The 27,521-nt window shown below is 41.8% G+C and overlaps 1 protein-coding gene across 1 annotated transcript in view; it reads left to right on the forward strand.

Annotated features, from left to right (window-relative positions):
• Positions 1 to 27,521, forward strand: part of vps8 (VPS8 subunit of CORVET complex) — a 787,508-nt gene that overhangs the window by 443,275 nt on the left and 316,712 nt on the right. The window contains 1 exon segment of the mRNA XM_038788252.1: positions 14,554 to 14,634. Coding sequence (XP_038644180.1) covers positions 14,554 to 14,634 — 81 coding nt within the window.

Here is a 27,521-nt window from a genome sequence, read left to right on the forward strand (position 1 = left end):
TAATGTGCCTTTTATCGTTACACAATGCTAGATCAAATATATCCTGTTCTCTGGTCGGTCTCTCAACATATTGCTTTTGAAAACCATCCCAAACGCACTGCAGAAACTTGACTTCCATAGCTTTAGTGCTCATTAGATTTGCCCAGTCTGTGTGCAGATTGAAGTCATCCATAATTACTGTATTACCCATGCTACATGCTCCTCTAATCGCCTAATTAATTCATGCCATACACAACCATTACCTATTGGTGACCAATAAACAGCTCCTATCAATGTTTACTGCCTCTTGCTGTTTCTTATGTTAAAGAACCCGTTGATGTTATCTCCGAGAGTCTCTCGAAACCCGAAGGATAACTTGATACACCTGGTTCTTAGTGCTGTATATTTATTTGGAATATTGTGAGGAACAAATAACAACCCAGTGAGAAACCAGTCCAGTAATTATGGGCAGCACGGTAGCATAGTGGTTAGCACAATTGCTTCACACCTCCGGGGTCCCAGGTTCGATTCCCGGCTTGGGTCACTGTCTGTGTGGAGTCTGCACGTTCTCCCTGTCTGTGCGTCGGTTTCCTCCGGGTGCTCCGGTTTCCTCCCACAGTCCAAAGATGTGCAAGGTTAGGCGGATTGGCCCTGCTAAATTGCCCTTAGTGTCCAAAATTGGCCTTAGTGTTGGGTGGGGTTGCTGTGTTATGGGGATATGGTGGAGGTGAAGGCTTGGGTAGGGTACTCTTTCCAAGAGCCGGTGCAGACTCGATGGGCCGAATGGCCTCCTTCTGCACTGTAAATTCTATGATTCTATAATTGTGTAAACAATGAATAAAGAATATTTTAACATAAAAGAAAAGTGAAAGCACATGACGGAAGACTAATATACATTGTGACACTTAAGTATATTAATAACTAAACATCCAGTATTACGTGAATAATAATCTTCATTAGTGTCGCAAGTAGGCTTACATTAACACTGCCATGAAGTTACTGTGAAAATCCCCTAGTCGTCACACTCCAGCGCCTGTTCAGGTACACTGAAGGAGAATTCAGAATGTCCAGTTCACCTAACAAGCACGTCTTTCGGGACTTGAGAGAGGAAACCGGAGCACCCGGCGGAAACTCACATGGACACAGGGAGAACGTGCAGACTCCGTACAGTCAGTGACCCGGGAATTTGAATCCAAGTCCCAGGTGCTGTGAAGCAACAGTGCGAGCCACTGTGCTACCGTGCTGCCTCTTGTCCCCAAAACATACCCATGTTCCCTGAAATCACTGAGGCACGGCATTCCAAAGTAACATTGAATATTAATAACTCTCTAGGTCAAATCCAGTTAATAGTTACCACATAATACCGCTAAGGTGACCAAGTTTGGGAAAACATCTCTTCCTGGTTCAGCGAAGGCACAAAACTGAAATGAAAAAAATGAAAATGAAAATTGCTTATTGTCACGAGTAGGCTTCAATTAAGTTACTGTGAAAAGCCCCTAGTCGCCACATTCCATCACCTGTTCTGGGAGGCTGTTACGGGAATCAAACCGTGCTGCTGGCCTGCCTTGGTCTGCTTTCAAAGCCAGTAATTTAGCACAGTGTGCTAAACAGCCCCTGTGTCTTTTAGAGGAGAATATCTGCAATTTGTCGTGTAGATCCCTGTGGAATTGGCTGTCTACATCTCTCAAATTCCTTGCCTTTAGAAGTTATCATTTGTATAGCCCAGATATTCCCCTATCTGGGAGAGAATGTTCCTGATCTGGCCATTCACACCTCAATATTGCATGCATTCAGGTAGAGTGGCCTTAACTTTATTTTTTTGACATTCTGATTTCTGACCCTAGTTCATGCTCACTTTCATTTCACCCACCTTCTCATCTCACATGCTATTTTACTTCCTGTGACCAGGATTACTTCCATTCAATTTGAATTGCCCCTCAGGTTCTCACCCCCTGATAAGCTTGTTTAAACCCTCCCCAATTCCCCTGTGAGGACATTAGTCCTAATCCTGTTAAAGTGTAACCTGTCCATCTTCTATAGATCCCACCTGCCCCAGAGCCATCCCCAATGCCTCAGAAATCTTAATCTTAATTCTCCAGACATGTGTTTAATTGTTTCCTACTCCTATTCCTATGTTTATTAGTATGAACACTGGGAGTAATTCTGAAATTGCTGTTCTTGGAGACCTGCTTTTTAATTTCCTCCATAACTCCCTAAAATCTGCTTTCAGGACCTCTTCGTACCTATGCCATTGGTATCAATGTGGACCACAACCTCCGGCTGTTCAACCTCTTCCAGCAGGATGTTCTGCAGCTGCTCCCTGACATCCTTGACCCTGGCATTAGAGACACAACACACCAAGCTGGAGTCAAACCTACTGTTGCAGAAATGCCTGTCAGATCCCCTGACCGTTGAATCCCCAATCTCTATTTCTCTTCCACTCTTCTTCCTCCCCTCGTGTCGACTTGAGCCACCCATGGTGCCATCTGCTCTGGCTGCACTATCCTGAGGACCACCGCCTTCACAAGTATCCAAAATGGAAAACCGATTAGCAAGCAAGATAGTGCAGGTGTCCCCTAATTCTATCTGCCTGTTTCTCTTAGACTGCCTGACAGTCACCATTCCCCCTCTGCCTGCAAGCTCCTCACCCGCATTATGATCACCTCCCTAAACATGCTGTCCACATAGTTCCCGCCTCGCTAATACAGCACAGTTGAAGAAATTCCCCTTATCTCTGTCCTAAATGGCCTACCCCTTATTCTGAGATTGTGTCCCCTTGTTCCAGATCCCCCCCACAGTCAGGGGAAACATCCTTCCTACATCTAGCCTGTTGGGCCCTGTAAGAATTCTGTATGTTTAAATTAGGTCACCTCTCATTCTTCTAAATTCTATCAAATATAGACGCAGACATCTCATTCTCTCTCATAGGACGATCCCACCATCCCAGAGATCAGTCTGGTGAACTATTGTTACACTCCCTCAATGGTAAGTGCATCCTTCCTTCGGATACAATACTCCAGGCGCAATCTGACCAAGACTCTATACAGTTGTAGCAAGACTTTATTGCTTCTGTACTCAAATCCTCTTCAATTAAAGACCAACATACCATTCATCGTCCTAATTGCTTGCTACACCTCCATGTTAGCTTTCAGTGACTTGTGATCAAGCACACCCAAGTTCTTGTGGAAATCAACACTTCCCATTGTTACGAAAGCACCTGATTGGCAGCTGTGGTTACTCAAATTAAATCTACCTTTTACTGCAGCGAGCCAGCTTGCAAATTGGATTGGAGATAATCTTCTGTAAGCTTCATTATTATGTTGCAAAATCCTGCTATAATCATAAATCCTATTTTCTGTTTGTTGAAATGACAGAATGAATATAAGCATTAAGCATCTAAAAGTTCTTCCCATCTCTTGCTGTTACTGATTGATAGACCCAAGAGGAAATGGTATAATGGGCCAATACTGGTGTGTTCTTTGTTTTAGTTCTTTCAGGATGGTGAAGGTTGTGGTGCTAACAAAGAACAGCAAACTGTGTTTAATAAAAAAGCTAATTTATTACATTACACTGAAATAGATTTGAACATATTACTAAGGAATTAGTTAATATTACACTACACATCTACACTATTAACTATACTACTAGTTCAACTGTCTTGCTGTCTTCCACTCACTGCATCTATCTCCCAGAAGTCAAGGAGGCATGTGATATTTATATGGTTGCTCCATAGCACCATCTAGTGACTAGACTAGTAACATTACAGCAACACTTTATGTACTTTACAATATCCACATATTGCGACAATAGGACCTTTTAATTTTGAGTGCTACTGGAATTATAAAAGTATAGGAATGTGAGGAGGCCACTTCGACTCTCTATTCTACCAATTAGTGAGACCATGGCTGATCTGTAATCTAACTCTTTATACCTCTCTTTGCCCAATAACCTTTTGATAACTTTGAACAACAAAAATCTAACAATTTTAGATTTAAAGTTGACAGTTGATTCTGCACCACTTGACATTTGGGGAAGAGAGTTCCAAGCTCCTCCCAACCTTTGTGTGCAGAAATGTTTCCTGATGTCACTCCCGAAAGCTCTGAGTTTTAGATAATGCCCCGCAGTCCTCGATTCCCCAACCAGTGGAAAAAGTTTCTCTCTAACCTGTCAGACCACCACAACATCTTGAAAACTTTGATAAAATCACCTCTCGGTTTTCTAAATTCCAGGGAATACAATAATACTTTCAGTAATCTCTGAATATATTCTTCCTAAATCGTAGTGCTGAGGATTGCTCATGATACTCGAGGTGTGATCTAACCAGGACCGCTGAAGCATGACTTCTACGATATAAAGGCCAGGTTTCCATCAGCCTTTTTGATCTTGAGAATTAATTTTAAAAGATTGAACTTTTACATTTTTGAAGACTTTCTTCCAAGTCAACTTGTGAAATAATGTTGAAGACAGACATTCCAATTGTATAAATACTGGAAAGTAGAATTAATTAGAGACATCTACAGAACAATTTCTGAATCCTGATATTGAATTGCCAACCATACCCTACAAATTCTATTTAATTTTTTTTTTACTTCATGTTTTACAAGATGTGCCATTTGTTGCCCTTGAGAATATGGGGTGAACTGCCTTCTTGAACTGCTGCAGTCCATGTGGAGTGTAGGCACACCCAGTGTGCTATTAGGGAGGGGGTTCCAGGATTTTGAACCAGTGACAATGAAGGAGGTGTGATATATTACCAAGTCAGGATGGTGAGTGACTTGGAGGGGATCCTCCAGATGGTGGTGTTCCAAGGTATGTGCTGCCCTTGTCCTTCTAGATAGTCACGATCATGTGTTTGGAAGGTACTGCCTAAGGGGCCTTGGTTAGTTTCAGTAGTGTATCTTGGAGATGGTACCATCACAGATCAAACCCCAGCAGTGACTAGGACACTGGACTGAAGCCCCAATATTTTAGTTTATTTTGTAAGACTGTGTGGAAAGAATATTTTGCTCCAGGGGTGATGGCACAAAGAAATAGGGATTTGGCATTTTAAAATGAAACTTTATTTTTAACATAATATTAAGCTCTTTAACCTCACACCCGAAAATAGCTTACAATTACCCCTTAAACAATACTACTCAATACAATAAAAAACAATACCCTTAATTACTATCTCTATTCCCAATTAAACAACAAAAAAGATAAAAACATCCAGCTCTCAATACTTGCTTTCCAGAACACATTTGGCTCCTGTTAGAACCACTGCAGACTCTGGTTGGATGTCTTCAAAAAGCTGGTTCAACTGGTTTGTTTCAGCTTCTTCCTTGTCCTCCAACAAATCTGCACTGCTTTAAATACTATAATTGTCTTTAACTATCCTACTGTGAGAGCAAAATACTTTACCTGTGTTAAGAGTAGCCAGATCCAACTCAACTCAAATGCTTTCTCAAAATGTCTGAATGTCTTAGCTCCACGCAGCAATGACATAATCTCCCCAAGTGGATAAACAAATTAACTCCTCAGGCTGAAAACACTAACTCCCCAGGGACTCCCCCTTGTCAAACTACAGTGCAGTCCCCAGGATTTTACGATGGTCAATTTCACCTCTGGCTCCTAAAAACTTTCTGGTCTTGGAAACACAGGTTTCTTTTAAAAACATGACTACTGCAGTCAAGCAAACTCTAATCCAGGCTTTTGATCCTTAAATTTCCAAATGGTTATAATCCAATGTATCTAAAATCCTAAAATTGTCACAGTACACACTGCCGCCATTGTGTGTCGGTGGTGGAGGGATTGAATGTTTGTGGAAGGTATGCCAATCAAGCAGACTCCTTTGTCCTGGATGGCGTCGCGCTTCTTGAGTGTTGTTGGAGCTGTACTCATCCTGGCGAGTAGAGAATATTCCATCACATTCCAAGCTTGTGCCTTGTAGGTGGAATGCAGGCTTTGGGGAGTCAGAAGGTGATTTACACAACACAAGATTCCTCGCCTCTGACCTGCCTCTGACAATGGCCGGGATCCAGGCCTGACTAATTCATATATTAGTGTGCGGCAGTAAGCAGGGTGTTGCCCGCTGAGACCCCGAAATGAAGCAGAGTCCCGTTTGATAGTGGGGTCATACTCGCCGCTGCAAGTCCTGGGAAATGCTTGACTAATCGCGCTCAACAAGGGACTCTGTTTCATTTCCGTTACGTAGCGCCCTTTTCAGGCTTATGAAATCCGAAAAAACTGTTGAGCATGATCACAGCAGCATGGTGGAGCACTGCCTCAGTGTCTCAGAGTGGGAGGGTATAGGTTTGATCCTTTGCTGATCTGAGTTTCTGACCTTAGCCATATCATTAAGATATTCGGGAATTCTAATACCAAGTGACGTTTGACTTCCCACATGCAGCTAGTTTGTGCAGTCATATTCAGAGGCCTCTGAGCGGGATGGCTGTGGACTCTCTGATACCAAGTCTTGCATGAACAATGAACAAAGAAAAGTACAGCACAGGAACAGGCCCTTCGGCCCTCCAAGCCTGCGCTGACCATGCTGCCCTTTGAAACTAAAATCTTCTACACTTCTGGGGACCATATCCCTCTATTCCCATCCTATTAATGTATTTGTCAAGATGCCCCTTAAACGTCACTGTCGTCCCTGCTTCCACCACCTCCTCCGGCAGCGAGTTCCAGGCACCCACTACGTTCTGTGTAAACAAACTTGCCTCGTACATCTCCTCTAAACCTTGCCCCTCGCACCTTAAACCTATGCCCCCTAGTAAATACCCCTTTACCCTGGGAAAAAGTCTCTGACAATCCACTCTGTATATGCCCCTCATAATTTTGTAGACCTCTATCAGGTCGCCCACATTTCCCAAGATAATATTGGCACAGAGAGCATTCTGCAACTGATCCCTGTACCTCTCCTGCTCACGTAAGACTGAATCCCATTGTGGACAGTCATGGGGCCCAACTCAACTTCAAACCCAATATCCTATCTATCACCAACATTACATGTTTCCACTTCTCCACTGTTATCCTTACATCAGTTTCACTGTTGCGAACGCATACACATTTCATCGGTTCCCAATGCAATTTCTGCAAAGTTTTCTAAGCCAATTTCTTCAATCTCGCACCTACGTAAAGTACAATTCAGCCAAGAAGCTGATGCACAAGTCTGATCTTCGAAATTTTGGTCCACTACCGCCCCTATCATCACCCACTTCTGGTGACTTGCTAAACTCATCCTGTTAAGTTCACACTCTTTGGCAAGTTAATAAATACCATCACAAATTTGTTCTACTCAATTGCTGCAACCTTCACCAGTTTTATGCCATAGTGATCACTTTCCTCACTGAAATCTTGTGCATTCCTTCTCGCCCTTCCTCCCACTCTTGGCGCCTTCCTTAAATTCCTCTCATTAAAGCCCTTGACCTTGCCTTTTCTGTCAACAAAATGTTCAAAATCTACCTCCATAGCCACTTTCCCAAGCTACTTTCCAGCTCTGTTCAACATCTGGCAATATTTGACCAATTAAATACATACGTTGGTTCTGACTTCAGAAAGGAGGACACAAATAACATACCAGAAATGTTGAAACACAGGGAGGTAGGAACTGAAGGAAATCCATATTAGTAAGGAAGTAGTGTGGGGGAATTGATGGAATTGAAGGCCAATACATTTTCACAGTCTGATAATCTACAGCCTTGAGTACTGAAGGAAATGGCCCCAGAAACAGTGGAATCGTTGGTAGTCATCTTTCAAGATTCTATAGACTCAAGAACAGTTCCTGCAGATTGGAGGGTAGCTCATGTAACTCCACTATTTAAAAAGGGAGGTAGAGAGAAGACAGGGAATTAGTCTGACATCAGTAGTGGGGAAGATTCTAGAGTCCATTATAAAAGATTTAATAGCACAGCACTTGGAAAACAGTGGCAGGATTGGACAGAGTCAGCATGGGAAAGGGAAATCATACTTGATAACTCTATTGGAATTCTTCGAGGATGTAACTAGTAGAGTTGGCGAGGGGGAGCCTGTGGATGTGGTTTATACAACTTTCGACAAAATTCCACATAAGAGATTAGAGTGTAAAACTAAACCTCATGGGATTGGAGGTAGTGTTTTGAGATGGATAGAAACTGGTTGTCAGACAGGAAACAAAGAGTAGGAATAAATGGGTTTTAGTGGTGTACCACAGAGATCGGTGCTAGGACCCCAGCAATTCACAATATATAGTAATGATTTATTTGAGGGAACTAAATGAAATGGATGCAGTACTCTTGACAGTATAATTTCTGGCTCGAAAATCTGCGAACAGCCGGCGCGAATCTGATTGGAATCTTCCTATAATTAGTAATTATGATTTGCAGCAGCATTTAGAGGGCCGAGCTTAAACATGCCAGCAGGTCCGGCTCCTCAGAAGGTGCCCTGATCTCAAAGTTAAATGACAATCCCCATTGTCCCCCACCAAAACCATGGACATCGTGCCCCAACCTCCCCCCACCCCCAGCAGACAACGGGTATGAACCCAACCCTTGATCACAGAGGGAAAACCTCCCCGCCCCCCCACCACCACTAAATGTTCCAGTAACCCCCCCCCAGGGCACTGTCCTGTCACATCCCCGACCACCCGGAGCTACTAAGGCCTCTGAACATCCTGGTGTGGTCAGCACACCCGGCCTCCGATTGATTCCCACTGTGCCACATCACACTGGCGGGTGGGAACATTGCATGTTCCAGTGTCAAGCTGACTTTGCATATTAAAATATATTTAAATGTACTGGGTGTGAACCTCATTATGTCTGCTGGGAGGGCTGGGAACATCACAAACTGTTTCGTACCCACCACGAATCCCATTTCAAGGCTCTCCCGATATTTTCCCGACATAGCGAGAAATGTAGCAGGTACAATGCGGCTGGAAAATCGCTCTCAATGTCTCCAAATTTGCAGATGATACAAAGCTTGGTGGGAGGGTGAGCTGTGGGGAGGATGGGAATATGATTTGACAAGTTGAGTGAGTGGACAGGAGTGGTAGTAAAGACATGAAGCCGATTATTATCTGAATGGCTATAAATAGAGAGAGGGGAATGTGTAACGAGTCCCGGATGTCCTTGTATACCAGTCACTGAAGATAAGCATGTAGGTAGAGCAAGTGATAAAGGAGACAAATGGCCTTCATAGCAACAGTATTTGAAATGAAATGAAATGAAAAATCGCTTATTGTCGCAAGTGGGCTTCAAATGAAGTTACTGTGAAAAGCCCCTAGTCGCCCCATTCTGCAGCCTGTTCGGGGAGGCTGGTACGTGAGTACAGGATCAAGGATCTATTGCTGCAATTGTACAGGGTTTGGTGAGACCACGCCTTAAATATTGTGTCCAGTTTTGGTCGTCTTCTCTGAGGAAGAATGTTCCTGGTATGAAAGGGGTGCAGCAAAGATTTACCAGACTGATTCCTGGGATGGCGGGATTGACGTATGAGGAGAGATTAAGTTGGTTAGGATTGTATTTACCGGAGTTTAGAAGAATGAGCGGCATGTCACAAAAGCCTGTAAAATTCTAATTGGACCAGACAGGGTAGATGCAAGAAGGCTGTTCCTGATGGCAGGGAATCCTGAACCAGGAGTCAGTCTGAGGATACAGGATAAACCATTTAGGACTGAGTTGAGGAGAAATCTCTTCACACCTAGTGGTCGGTCTGCGGAATTCACTATCATAGAAAACAGTTGAGACCTAAACAATGTATGTTTTCAAGAAGGAGTTAGATATTGCTCTTGAGGAATCAAAGGATATGGGGGAAAAGCAGGAACAGGTTGTTATATTCCTTGCCTTTCCTCCAAGGTAGCCAGATATGTAGTGTTGACAATGAGTATACGAATAAGATTGTATCAAAACTAAATTATTTTATACTGCTAACTAAACTGAAGTTTGCACACGCAACTGAGTTACAGATAATAAACTAATTATGCTGAATCTGCAGTATAGTATTCAATATTCTATTGAATAGAACTCCGTAGGTGCGCACCGATGAGCAGGCATGCACACGCAGTGTGGCCACGTTTTCTTAATATCGTAAAAAGGCTGCTCGCAGCCAGCATAGTTAAAAGCCGGCTGTTGTGCGCGGATTTGCGCAATCGGGAGCGCCACGATGGACGGCTCCGTTACCGTTCCGACACATGCCGACAACCCACTCGCAAGTCACACTGCCGACTTTGAAGATCATTGTTCTAGATCATGTGGTAGAAGTTTTTCATTGTATTAAGTTGATTGGTTTTGTTGACATGTTTCACACTCAAGAATACGGTTTGTGATGTCCTTGTTGATGCCTGGCCAATATACTGCCAACTCGCTCTTATTTTGCATTTCTCTATACTTAGGTGGCTTTCATGTATTTTGTTGTAGAATCATGGGTCTAAGTGCCATAGGAATCACTATGCAATCGAGATGGAGTAAAATACCATCAACAAGTGTGAGTTCAGCTTGAATGTTTCTGTATTTGGAACAGTGTCCTTCAGCCAACCATTGTTCAAATGGTCTATTACACGTTGTAACATTGGATCTTTGTTGGTCTCTTCTCTGATGAGTTTCAGTTTGTCGTCTAACGTAGGTAAGGATTCAGCTCAAAGCTGCACTTGAGCTTCAATGTGCTGAATTAACTCTGGTGGTTGTTCTTCTGAGTTGACAGAACAAGATAATACATCAGCAATTATCAGATCTTTGCCTGGAGCATAGACAAGTTGAAATTCATATCGATGCAATTTCATAAGAATAATCTGTAATCTAGAGGTCATGTCATTCAATTCCTTGTGAATAATGTGAACAAGTGGTCGATGATCAGTTTTGACCATGAATGTTGTAGGCCATATATATATAGTCGTGAAACTTGAGAATTCAGTTCGTTAGCCGAAACATTCTTTTTCTATCTGGGCATGCCTTTGTTCATCAATCGTGATGCACAAGCAACTAGTGTCCACAAAGAATCATCATTCTTTGTAGAAGAACTGCTCCAATTCCACTTTGACTTGTATCCGTTAAGATTTTTGTTTCTCTGTCAGGGTCAAAGTAGGAAAGAACAGGTGCAGTGTCAATTGTGACTTTAGATCATCCATTCTGTTTGATAAGTATCAGTCCATCAGAATGTCTTTTGGCTTTGACAAAGAGACATCGAACTTGAAACGTTAGCTCTTTTTTCTCCCTACAGATGCTGCCAAACTTGCTGAGATTTTCCAGCATTTTCTCGTTCGTTCTATGAGAATGCCGTGGACTTCTTGATGAGATTTTGCAAAGCAGTAGTTCTGGTAGAAAGGTTTGGAATGAACTTTCAAAGGAAGTTTACAATGCCTCGGAATCTCAACACTGCTTTCTTATTGTCTGGGACTGTCATCTTCTGTATGGCAGCATTCTTGTCGTCGTCAGCTCGCACACCATGTTCCAAAATTTGATCTCCCAGGAACTTTAAAGTTGAGATACCAAAATTGCATTTGGCTGTGTTTAGTTTTAAACCAATTTTGTGTATCCGTTGAAAGACCCACAATAGCCTTGCATTATGCTCTTCACGTCCAGATGACCAAAAGATGATATCATCCTCGTAAACTCGTACTCCACCAATACCTTCAGTCATTTATGCCATCACTCGATGAAAGATCTCCGATGCTGAAATAATACCAAATGGCATTCTGTTGAAACAGTATCGACCAAACGGTGTGTTGAATGTACACAATTTCTTGCTTGTCATCTAACTGCATTTGCGAATATCCTCTGGATATTCCAGTTTGGAAAAAAATGTGTATTCGCCATTTTGCTGGTGATTTCTTCACCCTTGGGTATTGAATAATGTTCACGCTTTATATTTTTATTTAGACCTTTTGGATGTATGCAAATTCTTAATTCCCCCAGTGGTTTCTTGACGCACACCATTGAACTGACCCAGTCAGTCGGTGCTGTAATCTTGGAGATTACGGCAAGTTTTTGCATATGTGCAAGTTCTTTAATCTTTCACGAAGTGGGGCAGGAACTCTTCTAGGAGGGTGTACCACTGGGAGGGCATTTGGTTTCAATTGTATTTTATATTGAAATGGAAGAGTACCCATGCCTTCAAGATGTGAGAAAATCAATCAAGAATTCCTTGAATTCCTTCCTGAACAGGCGGAAGAGGTGAATTTGTGCTATACATTCTTTGAACTAGGTGAAGATCCTGACAGGCTTGTGCACCTAAGAGAGAAGATCTGTTAGATTCAACAATCTCAAATCTTAATGAGATGACGGTGTTGTGATAAATAGCACGATCCCAATGAGGAGATTGCGTTGCCATGTTAATCACGCAATTGACAATCTGTTTTTCGTATTTTAGGACTTTGACTTAGTTGCAAAAGGTCATTCGTGGTCACTGACAATTTCATGGAAGCTCCTGTGTCAAGCTCAAAAATGATTTCAGAACCATTTACATGAAGCAGCGTGTTCCATTTGGATTCCGTATTAATAGATTGTACTATTTGAGGAGCAGATGAAACATCTGTAGTAGCATCACATTTTTCAATAATACCTACAAAGAAGGAATCTTCTCAGCAATAAGCATCAAGATCATTGTCAGAGTGATCACTTTTAAAGATTTCTTCTGTTGTGTCTACACTTCTTATGTTCTATTGTATCTTCGGTAGATATGCAGTTTTAAATTGTGTTGCTTTAAGTGAAGTTCTGCATTGCACTGCAAAGTGGTTGAGTTTGCAACGTTTTGAGCAAGCTTTTCCAAGTGCAGGACATTTTTTATGTGGGTGGGTGTGTCCACAGCATCCACACGTCATGATGTTTGTTTCGTCACACGCACAGTGTCTTCGCACATGCGCAGAATGGTCTTCTTCTGTCTCACGTCTTTTTGTGAAGTGCGCATGTGTAGGTCAGAAATGCGCGTGTGCAAAATGGCACACGAAACGTGCATTTTTCTGAACTGCGCCACAGCTCCAACGCAGTCGGTCTCGAGGCTCTTTTTTGCGCCCTTTTCTTTCTTCAGAATCTCACAATACTGACTTTTAGACAATTCATGCACTCGAGACATTTCAATAGCGTTTTCTCGCTTAAGATCTTTTTGTCTCCGCAAACGTTCCCTGAGCTTTTCATCTACAATTCCAAAGACAATCTAGTCTCTGATCATAGTGTCAGATAATATGGAGAAATTACGTGTTTGAGCTTTGAGTTTTAGATCTGTTATGAAGCAATCAATAGATTCCCCAGCTTTTTGCATCCTTTTCTTAAATCTAAATCTTTCATATGTTTCACTAATTTGAGTCTTGCAGTGCCGATCAAATTTTTCTATGGCAACATTATATTTAGTTTTATCTTATCCGTTGCGAATTGAAAGGAGTTATACAGTTCTCCGGCTTGTGGACCAACCATCATTAGGAATAATGCTAGTTTCCGATTATCACTCGCATTGTCTAAATCAGATGCAGACAGATATAGCTGAAACTTTGTTTGAAAACTTTCCAGTTAACATCTAGTTTACCAGATATCCTGAGCTGTCAATGAGATTGAACTTTTTCCATAAGTTTGGGATTCTTCGGTGTTTTGCAGCAACAGGTCTGTAAGCAGTCTGTTCTTCGAAGTCTGGGTCATGTGCTAGTTTCTGTTATCTATATTCTAACTAATCAATCTAAATATCTTCAGCAGTACCATGGTACCATGTTATATTCCTTGTCATTACTTCAAGATAACCAGATATGTAGTGTTGACAAAGAATATACAGATAAGATTGAATCAAAACTAATTTATTTTACACTACTAACTAAAATGAAGTTTGCGCACTCTACTGAGTTACAGATAATAAACTAATGATATTGAATCTGTAGTCCAGTATTCAATATTCTATCTAAATATTAAACTACACTATGACTTAACCTCATGTTATAATTCTCTATTCAACTTTCATTCTGCTCTCTTCATGTTCGCTTCAGCTTTTCCCAGAATTCCTAGAGATGTTGTCTTATATATAGTGAATTAATTACGCCCTCTAGTGTTTGATTTACACATAGATTCAGATATTAAACCTTTACTATACTGACATTATAAATATCAGTACACAGGTTACTGAGTTGGATGATCAGCCATGCTCATCATGAATAATGGAGCAGGCTTGTGGGGCTGAATGGCCTCCTGCTCCTATATTCTATGTTTCTAAGTTAATGATAAGAATTATGCAGCTCAAAAAAGAATGAAGAGTGAATAATTTTCATAATAAATTTATAATAATAATCTTTATTATTGTCACAATTAACACTGCAATGAAGTCACTGTGGAAAGCCCCTAGTCGCCACACTGTTCGGGTACACTGAGGGAGAATTCAGAATGTCAAAATTACCTAACAGCACGTCTTTTGGGACTTGTGGGAGGAAACCGGAGCACTCGGAGGAAACCCACGCAGACACTGGGAGAACGTGCAGACTCCGTACTGACAGTGACCCAGCTGGTAATCGAACCTAGGACCCTGGCACAGTGAAGCAACAGTGCTAACCACTGTGCTACCATGTCACCAGTGTTATAGATTCTAGTAATTGACTGAAATTGATATTGTTCTCTATTTTAACTCTTGCTCCTATCTGTTTATTTACAGGATCCAATGTATGGAAAGGGAAAACTTGGAGAAATTCAAACACTTATACTTGGAATGTTAGATACCTTCAATTATGAGCAAGTGAGTAGTCGGAGAACCTGTTCTAATAAGCATCACCGAGTCATCCGGCTGCATCCCCACCTCTCCCTCGACCCAAAACAAATGTTTATTCCCAATTGTGTGGGATGTTCTATGTGTCTTTTCAAGGGAGTGAAGTTTAAATAATTCTTTTTCTCACAAAGTGCTGGACTTGTTTTCCACTTTTGTTCCCCATTATCAGTATACCATCATTACAGTGTTGACTACAATTCAAAAGCACTTCCTAAGTACTTACTGTGTTAGTTCTGAAGTACCTTGGGTCATTGTGAGGCCATGTATCACTGCCAGCTCCTCCTTTAATTGGCTCTCCGGTCATCTGTTGATTTGGCTTAGGTACAGCATAGCGATTGAACTGCGGTGTACCATCAGGGCTTTTCATTATAGGTATGAAGTTAAAACTGTTGAGGAATTTGGCTATAACCATTTTACTCTTGTTTAATAATCAGTTGTTACCCAGAGCATGATAGATGGTTGGCAGGCATTTACAAAAAAATCATCAAGCCCACACGTGTCAGAAATTCTTTGTGGACATAATGGGATTGGTTGGTGAAATGTAGATAAAATCTAGTTAGGTTTTTAAGATGATATTCAAAATAGTTCCACATGTAAGGCTTAACAGAATAATTAAGAATTATGGAATTAATGGCTCACCAACCAAAAATTAGAATGGATTAAAAGGATAGCATTGATGGTAAAATACTTGTTGATTATTAGTGAATAGTGACCATCATTTTTTTTTTTTTTTAATAAATTTAGAGTACCCAATTATTTTTTCCAATTAAGGGGCAATTTAACGTGGCCAATCCACCTATCCTGCACATCTTTTGGGTTGTGGGGGCGAAACCCACGCAGACACGGGGAGAATGTGCAAACTCCTCACAGACAGGGCCGGGATTCAAACCCAGGTCCTCAGCGCCGTAGGCAGCAATGCTAACCACTGTGCCACCGTGCTGCCCCTAGTGAACCATCATAAGCAAATGCTAGGAACTACTTAGCAGTTGGAACTGGGTGTTTTTTTTTATTTTTAGTATTTTACCCTCACCCAATCCTTCCGTTGCCGTAGCTACAGTTAGAATTGGGGTCACTGAGCCTGACTCAGCTTCATTGTCGATGCTGGTGAGTGAATTCACAGCATTTTACAGTCCAGGCTCACTCATGAAGAATGGCCTTTTGTTTGAGGCACCAAAACTCTACCAGCTTGTGTCATCTTCAGTGGTAGACAGACAAGGGGAGAAAACAGTGCGGATATAGGAGAAAATAAGGAAACATAAAACAAATCTGAGAGGATTTTGTCAAAGAACGTGCGATGTTCTGTTGACTTGCAATATTTTTCACATTAATATAGACCATAGAATCACTGAAGTGCAGACGGAGGCCAGTATAGGTTGGAGTGGATGCTTCAGAAAGGTTTCAGAGCAAAATCAAAAAATAGACCATTTTCTGAAGCTTTAATTAAAACCTTGGATGCATGAGAGTGAAATGTTTTCTGACATCTGCGCCTTCTGCAAAAGTTAATTTAATTTCTCAATCTGCATTTATTTGCTCGTATCTATGGATCTGTTTGCTTTCTTTGTCCCACTTGTTCGTCAGTATCAGTTTGCAAATATGGATTTCATATTTCATTATTAATCAGAATTTGTAACCCTGGCATTCCAATTCCTCAAGTTGTGAACACTTGAGGAGATTAAGAGATATCTGTGCCATGCGCCGTCTAAAATGAAAGTTACTTATTGAAAGCTTACCATCCCAACTGAAATTCTGAAATAAGAGAAGGGGATATAAGAAATGGTGCTACACATACTGACCCCATTGTTCCCAACCAGAATGGAGATCATTACCCTGCCAATCACACCTGAAGACAGCAGTGTTGCAAGTGACTGGGAATGATTTCATACACATCATATATAAGTAACTATCTTCCACTCACTGCATTTTGCTGGAGAGATCACCCTGCTTTTATTGGGAGAAGTTGCTGCAGATTTGGTCATGGATTCCGTTTATTCCAGTTCATCGAGATTCTTTTTAAGTACTCTACAAGATGGTTATATTTTAAAATGTCCCTTTAACTTAAAGTAAAAAAGATAGCTCTGAAAAGGAAGGATGGTGATTTCCTGGTAGACACCTCAGCTCAGAGAATTGTCCATGTCGTCTCAGAATGTCTGAGGCAGAGAAACTCAAATATAAAACCATTGAGGTTTCTGTGGTTGTTATAGCATCTTTCACTGTCTCACAAAGCAAAGGACTACTACTGCTGAGACATAGTTGGAGAAAAACTGTAATTCTCCCACAAAGTCTATTTATTCTGGAGGAAAGAATAGGGAGCAGAAGAACAGTTTTTCAAGACAAAACATTTTAAAGGATACAGAAGTCTCTGGAATTCTGGATTGGTTATAACATTAGGGACATTTGTTGAGGTGTACCTTGCTGTTGATAATTGTATTTGGAAAGTCCGATGGAGTGGAACAATTGTCAAACTGGAATTTGCGACCTGACGTGGTGGGAAGTGGTGAACCGTTGCTGGAGACCTGGGAATGACTTTGAGAATGTCCTTTAATGCTAGATATCTGCCAGTGGTATGATATGGAGCAAAAGAGTTTCATGAGGAATATTCGAGTTGCATTAGTTAGTTAATCTGAAACTTAACTTTTGTTTATTTTGTATCAGTTCCGGTTGGTCAATGTTTGATCAATATTGATATGAGTTTATTACATCGTGAAAATCACTTTCAAAAGATTACCAGTCTCTGTGGGGATTGTAACATTCTGGGGACTGGTTGTTGTTGTGCACAAAGTAAATAAGTTTTATCTACCAGAAAATAGACTGGCCACAGGTCACCTTTAACTGATTGATAGTGTTCAGACGCTAAATAAATGTACATCAAAGAAGCAAGAGCCGATATTTAAATGGTAACCTTGTATTAAATTAATTCAAATGTGATCAATCAATCAATCTTAGTGCCTCTGGACAAGCACCGCCACAACATTCAGCTACACAAAAAGCCAAAGAATTAATGGTTGCTGTAACCTGATGCATCATTGGTGTCAAGAGTGGTTACCCACCGTGACATCCCAGCATCTTGAGAGGTTTTTAAAAGGATATTTAAGATTCAGTTTAATTATATGTGCACTATTATTGAGTTCCAATTAACCCTTTAAAACTGTTTTAGATTCAAAAGAGTCTTAACCGTCAGGGGCAAGGGCCAGACACTGAAGTAGCAAAAATATCAAAGTTTATTTAAAAAGGGTAATAGAAAAAAGATAAACTCACTGAAAATTCACCACAGACTTTACAACTTTAATCGGATGATCAGAATGAAGTGTCACCCACCTCAGGTCCATGCACCAAGAGAGGTTGCCTAAAATCCTGTACCTGAGAACATGCAGCACACCCAAAATTAACTAGTCTCACTCTTACGACTGCAGTGTACACTTCTACTCTTGGTCTGGACACAAAGCCAACTTTTAACCTATACCTGACATTACCTCAGATTCAGACCTGTTGTTTTCAGACAATTGGTCAATTTTGTTCAAATAAGCAAATTACTGAGGATGCTGGAATCTAAACAAGAACGGAAAATGCTGGAAAAACTCAGCAGGTTTCCCAACATTGTTCAGTTCTGATGAAGAGGCTGAAGAACTTGAAACATTAACTCTGTTTATTTTTTAATAATGCTGGCAAATGTGAGTTTTTCCAAATCCTCTGTTCTTGGTCAATGTTGTTCTTGGTTTAATTTCATTGTACTGACCATTTGTGCACATTGCCTTAAGCATGAAGACAATGGGGAATTTTGACATATTCCCCTGATCTAAAATTAGACAAGCTTCTATTTATTATGGATGTTACTTTTAGTCATCCAAGGACAGGCCAGAGTGATTAGTATCTTTGGATAGCTGCCTGTTCTCTCCTCCCACAGATAAAAAGATCCAGTTTTCAGTAACTACTTGATTATTAATTACTTATTCTTCAATTACTGCATAATTAAGGTTCACTGCTCCTTCTAATTATCTGTTGTTGGCTGGTTATTTAATGAGATGGTGTGATTGTATAACTGTGAGCGTCACAAAATGGCTTCTTTTTAAACAGTATATAAATTAAAACCTGCGTCTTGACCTTGTTAGCTCACCTCAATGAATGCAAAATGAAAATACCTATAAGTGGTCAAGTTACACTAAAATCCGACCGCCCGGGCCTGTATATAGTCTGGCTGGGCTAAGTACCATGCAGATCAACGTGGCAAAACTGTTGTCATGCATTGATGTGGCATTTAGACAATTCAATTTCAATTGGAGTTGGCATTATTTACAAATTTCTGTTCCACACGCAGACACACATGGATCGAAATGGATCGTTAGTGAGCTACTGTTCTACTGTTCTCTTAAGGTCACAAAATTTTATTTCACTGACTGAGTTCTGGAGAAAAAACGTAAAACAGCATTGATAATACATTGAATCATAGAATCTACAGGGCAGAAAGAGGCTATTTAGCCCATCAAGTCTGCACCGGCCCTTGGGAAGAGTACCTACTTAAGCCATCGCCTCCAATTTATCATGGCCAACCCACCTAACCTGCACATCTTTAGACTGTGGGATGAAACCGGAGCACCCGGAGGAAACGCACACAGACACGGGGAGAAAATGCAAACTCCACACAGACACTCGCCCAAGACCGGAATTCAACCCGGATCCTTGGAGCTGCAAGGCAGCAGTGCTAACCACTGTGCCTCCGTGGCGCCCATCTTTACTGTTCTCTTAATCCTCTGACATCCTGATATTAGATGGTCCTGAACTGATTTTTTCCTACATAAATTCTGCACCTTGATGTGTGGAACCAACAGCTCCAAGCTCCCCTCCCCCAAATTTCCAGATGACGTGATTTTCTAATTACACTTCAGACTTTTCAAGCTTTTTTCACCCTATGAATCAAAATAGGGACTCAAAACTTTATTATTTGAATGCCCACGTCTTTTTCTCTTGAATTAATAGAGCTAGGTCAGCATATAAATCCAGAGAGCTATTTCATTTCCACAAGGTTCACCACACTGTTTTCTCCAAATAAGAATTGCTTGGACAGTTGAATCAGTTTTTCACTTTTTATGGAGAACCTGATGGTGATATCAGAATGTCATCCAACTCAGTTTATTGAAACATCTTCGGCTGATTTTGAGAATTCCCATTTCAGACTTGGTGGAATAATTAGTCATATTACATCAATTATTTCTAATTTGGCAGCCAAATAATTTGGCAGCTCTACAATGACTCTCAATCTTGCCTTGATTGGCAGGAGTATCTGCTCCTCCTGATTGCCAGTGGCTTCGATTCATCTGGAATGTGGAGAATACCAAGGTCCTGTAGTATTAAATAATGCTTCTTTGTATTTATTGGGATTTTTCACTTTTAATGATTCATTTGCATCTGAACCTATCATGTAGAAACTATCCATCTAACTCCATTGATAAAGACATATCTGCTAAATGGAAGCAGCTTGGCATAACAGGAAAGTGATGCTGTTGCTGTTTTAACATCAACAGCTCAATTCCAAAACGCATGAATATTAAAGTACTTGGCAGAACTGGAATTGGCCAACATGTCGATTTGTTTTGAGGAAATTGTATAGTTTCACAGATAGTTTCTGAATCGCAACCCAGAAACCTCCAATAAAATGTTCCTGTGAACCGTCCCCTTTCAATGGGGGCCAGGGGATGGTGGGGGGCAGTTATCGTCCTTCACTTGGCTTATTTCCTCTGGAAAATGGTGGGCAAATGATTCATATAATATTCTGCAGTGGATAACTTTGTTCTTTCATTTATCTTCCCTTAGTTTACCATCAGGCAGTCAAGTGTTACTAGAATTTATTTCACTCTTGCTTATTCTGAGATGTTCCTTGAACGCTCCGTTTTGGTTTGCTGATTTCTATAAAATAGGGCCTTTGCAAACCGCAAATACAAATCCACATCTCAACTTCAAAGTGATTTGCCATAAGCAGCAGCACTATGTCTGATCAGGATTGACTGTCGATATTCAAATGAATTATTTAAGCAATGCAATGCCAAGGACAGTTTGTAATGAAATGGAAAGGTGACAAACAGCAGTGTTTGACCAAAGTTTAACCTTGACCCGCGACATATATTCATAATTAAGTGTCTTGCTCCCAGTCCTTCTGTAGCCAGTCTATCAGCGGTCAGTATTAGGTGTTATGTATGTGGGTGCTTGAAGTTTTGTGCAAAATCTCTTTAAGGAGCGAGTCATGTGACATGTATGATGTCATTGACTACATAGTGAGCTTTTACCCTTAATCTAGTATCAACCCATGCACAGTTGTAAGAGTCCTTCCTGTTTATTTCCTTTGTTCTCATTTTCTTTTATTTTCTTTTATTACTTTTGGTCGGACGACCAATATTCAGATTGTGCCTTTAAGCAGAGGACTCAAGCTGAGGCAGTCTGCTTGTCAAGGCATTGTGTTCCTAGGTTTTGAATTTTGGATCCGAGAAAACAGACTTGTCAGCGCCAAGTGAATCTTAGGAACCAGCTTTGGAGGAAGTTGGTTTGATTGGTTGGCTGGCAACCTGTGAGTTGGCCAAGGATAGTGATCTGTTGGGCAACAGGCAATGATTGGTTCCTGTGTGAGGCTTTCTGAGAGAACTGGGGAGAATTGCTTAAACCGTGGGAATGAAAGGAACATGCTCTCTCTCTTGCTTTATCTTGCTGCTGAAGTAAAAACAAAACTGCTTAATTGTTCTAAAACCAGTGAATGCCTGGCATATCTTTGCTGTAAACTTGGAATAATCCTGAATCTATAGATAAAGTAGACAACCTTTCCAGAAAAGACCATCCCAAACCTAAAATGAAGAAACATCGAAACAAAAGCTTGAACTACAGAAAGACACAAACTGGAAGCCATCCTAGTGCATCAAAGATCATTTATCCTTTTATTTATAATAATGTTTTCCTTACCTCTCAATCACTCTTTCCCTCTGTGTTGTGTAGAGAGTGAGGATAGTTAGAAAAGGTGAAGGGTTGAGAAGGGGGTGTTAGTTACTCAGTTACATTATCCTGACTGTTTAATTATAGTGCTGTACATAATAGAATGTTACTTGTGTTAAAGTTACAAACCTGGTGTCTGCACTTTATTGGGCTCAGTCAAGGACCTCAGATATTTTAACATAACATCTAATTTTACTTGTGTTACGACTACGGGTCAAGTGGGACTGGAATTGACTGCATATTAGTCTGGGGTGTTGTGGCACGGTGAAGACCTATCTAATAAACCTCTGTTAATCTTGTATTAAACCCATGTGCATCAGCAATCTATTTCTTTTGAACTGTTAGTCCAGAAATACAACAGATTACAGAAAGAAAAAAATCAAGTTTGACTATTGAGAGTTAAGCTGCTTCAACAGATCAGTCAATCAAACAGATTAACTGAAGGTCAGAAATTGCACCTGGCATCAGAACCTCTAAGGTTTTTAGGGCAGAAATTTAAAGGAAGGGCTCATACCGATTTTAAACCAGCACACAGTTGAGAGACCATTCCGATATAATGACATTCCGATATCCGGGACATTTTGGCACAATGGACTTATCTGGTGAAGACTCTGAGAACTGGAAATCATGCTCAGAAAAATTCCATTATTATATCCTCGCCAATAAAATTTTGGAAGATATTCAGGTCCCTGCATTCCTTGGTTCAATTGAAAGCAAAACTTTCAATTTGTTGAGCAGCTTGCTTCAGCCCAAGAATCCCAGAGATAAGATGTATTTAGAATTAGTTAAAATATTAGAAGACCATTATGCACCAAAGTCATTGATTATTGTGGAGTGGTTTTGATTTCATCTAAGAAATCAGAAGAGGAAAAAATTTACCCAGTTCGTTGCAACCCTCAAACAACTTGCAAAGTTTCGCTAATTTAGCGACTCGTTAGTTTACACAATTAGAGATCGTTTGGGGTGTGGTTTGAAAAAATATGGCCATTCAGAGAAGATTATTACCAGAACTGAATCCAAGTCTGAAGACTAACAGATATTGCCGTTTCCATGGAGCTAAGAAGGCTTCTCAGAACGGAGCGAGCATGAGGATTCATAAACTGGCTGCCGCCCAGAGGAAGTCAACCCAGAAACATATGCCTCATCGCTGTGCAAGTAAGGGCCATTCACAGGCTGATTGCTGGAGAAAGGATAGCCAATGTAAAAATTGTGGCAGAACGGGGCACTCAGCAGGAGTTTGCTGAAGTAAAATAACTTTTCCAGAGAAGAAGGCTCAAAAAAGATGCAGAACTGATCCAAAGGAAGCACAAAATTAATTGAATTAAGTAAATTCACAATGTGGAAGAAAAGAATAACAACCATAGTGAAGCTATTGCACTTCATTCTGATGAAGAGCTGAAGCTGAACGTACTCTCAGTCTCGGGTGGTTCACATTTTTAGTGAACTGAATGGACAACCTATCAAAATGGAAGTCGATACAGGGGCTGACGGAGGATGATCCTTTGAATGCGGAGGCCGTTGGGGTGAAAAGTTAGGACAAGAGGGCTGACTGTCTCCCTAATTCCTGAGACCATTTACAAACTGAAACTTAATAACCTGCCTTTGAAGCCAGCAAATGTGATCTTCAGGACCTAGACTGAGGACATAATGCCGCTGAGAGGTCACATTACAGTCAAGATTGTGTTAAGTGGACAAACTGCAGACTACCACTCCACGTGATCCTAGGAGATTTTCCAACCCTCTTTGCCACTCTGGATTGGAAAGGATTGAGCTGAATTAGAGCACTGTCAACTGTTTTGTTGGTTCAAAGTCAGACTTGCAGACAATCATGGAAAAATACAACAGTGATTTTGAAGACACATTGGGGTCCATGAAACGGAGTACACGATCGTTCAAGATGAAGGAAAATAGCCAGCCCAAAACTTCTCAAGCCTCGAGCTGTACCCTATGGCAGCGTTTTTCAAACTGTTTTTCCGGGGACCCATTTCACCAACGGGCTAACCTTCGGGACCCACGCCGGCCGACCTTCGCGACCCACGCCGGCCGACCTTCGCGACCCACGCCGGCCGACCTTCGCGACCCACGCCGGCCGACCTTCACAACCCAGGCTCGCCAACCTGTGCGGCCCACTGTTTTCTCTTACCTTGTTTGCTGTTGACAAGATGGAAGAATCACAATTGCACCCAAAGCACGTGATGGCGACGTTCGGGGCCCGTGACCTGCTCTCTGCCTCCCTCAGGCAGGAAGATTACATAGAATTTTTTGTTCAAATCTTCTGTGTCTCCAATTGCAAAATTTGCGGTCTTCAGCTGCAGCAGCTGGCCTTTATATTCAATTTTTATTTATTTTTTGTAAATTTTAACAATATTGTTGCACGACACATTTAATCAAAGAGACCAAAGCCCGTGTCATTGTCAGACTCTTCAGATCTTTCCTGTTCTCTTCCTTTTTCTCTTCAGCAGCAACAGTAGAAACAACTGTTGTAGCAGCTGGGGAACTGCTACCAGCACCAACATTGCAGATCAGACTATTGACGTCAATATTAGCCAATGCTTGGCAAACAGACTAGGCCAGAAAGGCTCAATGGTCACACCAGTTATTTTAATCCGGGCATTGAGTTTCTCTTCGTTGACAGTGACCTCGTCGTCGTGCAGGATGAGCGCGCTGTAGATACAGGTGAGTTCCGAGGTGAAGGCCATGATGCTGAATCTCTGCGGGTTGGTCCAATGGTGCTAGTTGCCGGGGGGGGGGGGGGGGGGGGGGGGACTCGGTTTAAGCTTCGTTCCGAAGAACCGAGCACTTCTGAACTGGGCTGAGTGAGCAGCAGCTGGCTTTTAACTATGCCACCTGCGAGCGGCCTTTTTACCATATTAAAAAAATGCAGTTGCACTGCGCGTGCGTGCCTGCTCATCAGTGCGCTGTTGTGCGTGAATTTGCGCAATCGGGAGCACCGCGACTCTCCCGACACGTCCACGACCTACCTGCGGGTTGTATCCCCGACTTTGAAGATTACTGTTTTGTGCTGTATGTGCAAAGGTAGAATCTGAATTACTGTGATATGTGGAAACAGGAGTCTTAGAACCCAACAGTACTAGTGACTGAGTAACTCCTGTTGTATCTGCCCTGAAGCAGCATGGTACAATTTGTATCTGCGGTGATTTTTACGATGACAATTAATTGGGTTCTAAACACCGATCAATACCTGCTACCATTGATTGAAGATTTGTTTGCAGGCCTAGCTGGAGGACAGGAGTTCAGGAAGATGACCTATTGCAGGCATGGCAGCTAAACCTCAACACCCGCTCACCTTCATCATTCACAAAGGCCTATTCCGCTACCCTTTTGGAATAAAGTCAGCACCAAATTTATTTCAATGATCAGTGGACCAAATCCTTAATGGCTTATAGGGGTACATCTCCAAAACTTCCCTTCCCTTCCTTGACCTCGCTCACCTAGCATTTCTGGGGATGCACTCGTATCCATTCTCAGCCTACCAACTCCAATTGCTCCGTCAATTACCGCTCCTCACATCCCAGATCCTGTAAGGACTCCATTCCATTCTCCCAGTTCCTTCGTCTCTGTCACATCGGTTCCAATGATGCCATTTTCCAAAGCGGTTCTGCTGACGTTCTTCATTAATCGTGGTTCCCATCCACTGTGGTTGACAGGGTTCTCAATCATTTCCGACCCATCTCCCGCACCTCTGCTCTCACCCCTTCCTCTCCGAGAACCAGGATAGGGTCCCTCTTGTCCTCACTTTTCACCCCAACAGCGTTCGGATTCAAAGGATGAACCTCCGTCAATTACGCCAACTCCAGCATGTTGGGCAGCACGGTAGCATGGTGGTTAGCATAAATGCTTCACAGCTCCAGGGTCCCAGGTTCGATTCCCGGCTGGGTCACTGTCTGTGCGGAGTCTGCACGTCCTCCCCGTGTGTGCGTGGGTTTCCTCCGGGTGCTCCGGTTTCCTCCCACAGTCCAAAGATGTGCGGGTTAGGTGGATTGGCCATGCTAAATTGCCCGTAGTGTCCTAAAAAGTAAGGTGGGGGGGGGGGGGGGGTTCTTGGGTTACAGGTATAGGGTGGATACGTGGGTTTGAGTAGGGTGATCTGCTCGGCACAACATTGAGGGCCGAAGGGCCTGTTCTGTGCTGTACTGTTCTATGTCCTATGTTGCCACCATCAAATACATCTTCTCCTCACTTCCCCTGTCAGCATTCCACAGCGACTGTTTCCTGTAGCACCTGCCACTTTACCTCCTCTCTCCTCACCATTCATGGGCCTAAACACATTTTCTAGGTGAAGCAGTGCTTCACATGCACCTCCTTCAAACTGGTCCAATGCATTTGCTGCTCCCAATTTGGTCTATTCTACATTGGGGAGACTAAACGCAGACTGGATGATCGCTTTGCGGAACATCTTCGGTCCATCCGCAAGCAGGACCCAGACGTGCCATTTGAACTCACCGTCCTGCTCTCCTGTCCACATGTCTGTCCTTGGCCTGCTGTAATGTTTCAGTGAAGCCCAGTGCAAACTGGAGGAACAGCACCTCATCTTCCGATTAGGCACGTTATAGCCTTCCAGACTTGAAATTGAGTTCAACAACTTCAGACTAAACTCTCTCCTCCATTTCACCCCATTTTTATCTCTATCAATTTATTTGCATTTCCTCCATTGATTCATTTTTCTTTCACTCTTTTCATCCCGCTTTGCACCTTGTTTTTCCCTTACCACTGTCTCCCCCACCCCACGTGGGCCATCTGTTCCCTGTTCCACACTGCTTACCTTTGTTCTGCCATTAACACATTATAATCTTTAACAAGCTATATCAGCACCCTTCTTAGCCATGGTCGACATAATATACATTCCCATTGTCTTTTATCCACGGCACCTCTCCCTAGCCTCCACCTGTCGCTGACCCACTATTCAGCCCTCGACATTTGTCTTCCATAGGTGTCTCTGTTCAGAACTCTCTTGTCAGAGGATTTGCCTCTGAGCAATTATTTTCATTGATAAGTCTGGATTGTTGTAAGAAATGAGTAGTTGTTGAGAATTTTTTTTATGTGAGCGCAGTCTGCATATTGGAACTAGTGTCCTTCATGACGGACACTTTGGACCTGCGATTCCAATGTCAATAGTAACAGATTAGAGAAGGGTGACCTTTAATCTGCTCTTCACATTTTCATTTTTCTATTAATCTTTATTTGACATTTCCAATTCCAAGCAAAACTCAGTGAAGATCCAGCAATTATTAATTTTGATAAGAAAGGTTAGATGAACAAGGGCATTGTACCTATAAATGGAGAAGAATAACATGTGTTCTCAATTTGTGATTATTTGAATGCCACAGTAATGTGGAAATTCATAAATGGCGTGCATCAGCATTTTCTCTCACTTATTTGTCGAGGACTTTGTGATGAGCTCTCGCTGAAGCTTTGGCTATTACCTTGAGATGGCCTACCTTTGAGCAACGCATCACAAGGCCTTGAGTAACATAATTTTTTAACTCAGAGAAAATCTTATTATAATGTAGATTTAATAAGGATGGATTGTTCAGCTGTTCCATTGGTTTATGCTGGACAATATCTGAAGGATATATTTTACCAATTAGGTGAGGCAATGCGCTACGTAATTTGGATGAATAGGAGAGCCCCTTTGAAAGAAGGATTGTACCTTTCAATTATTTAAAACGGAAGCAATTTTTATTTTTGGTCGTTATTGTGCTGGGAATCCTCGCATCATCGCAGTGAAGATGTTAAAAAGTCAAATATGATTGACGTAACTGGAATGACAAATCCTTGCAGGCCCCATCACTTCCTTCCTGCCTCCAGGTACTCACTGACCGGGCTACTCCCTGGGATGACAGGGAGGCCGGAGGTAGCTTCGGAGG

The sequence above is a fragment of the Scyliorhinus canicula genome, chromosome 2 (genome assembly GCF_902713615.1).
Source record: "Scyliorhinus canicula chromosome 2, sScyCan1.1, whole genome shotgun sequence".
NCBI classification, from domain to species: domain Eukaryota; kingdom Metazoa; phylum Chordata; class Chondrichthyes; order Carcharhiniformes; family Scyliorhinidae; genus Scyliorhinus; species Scyliorhinus canicula.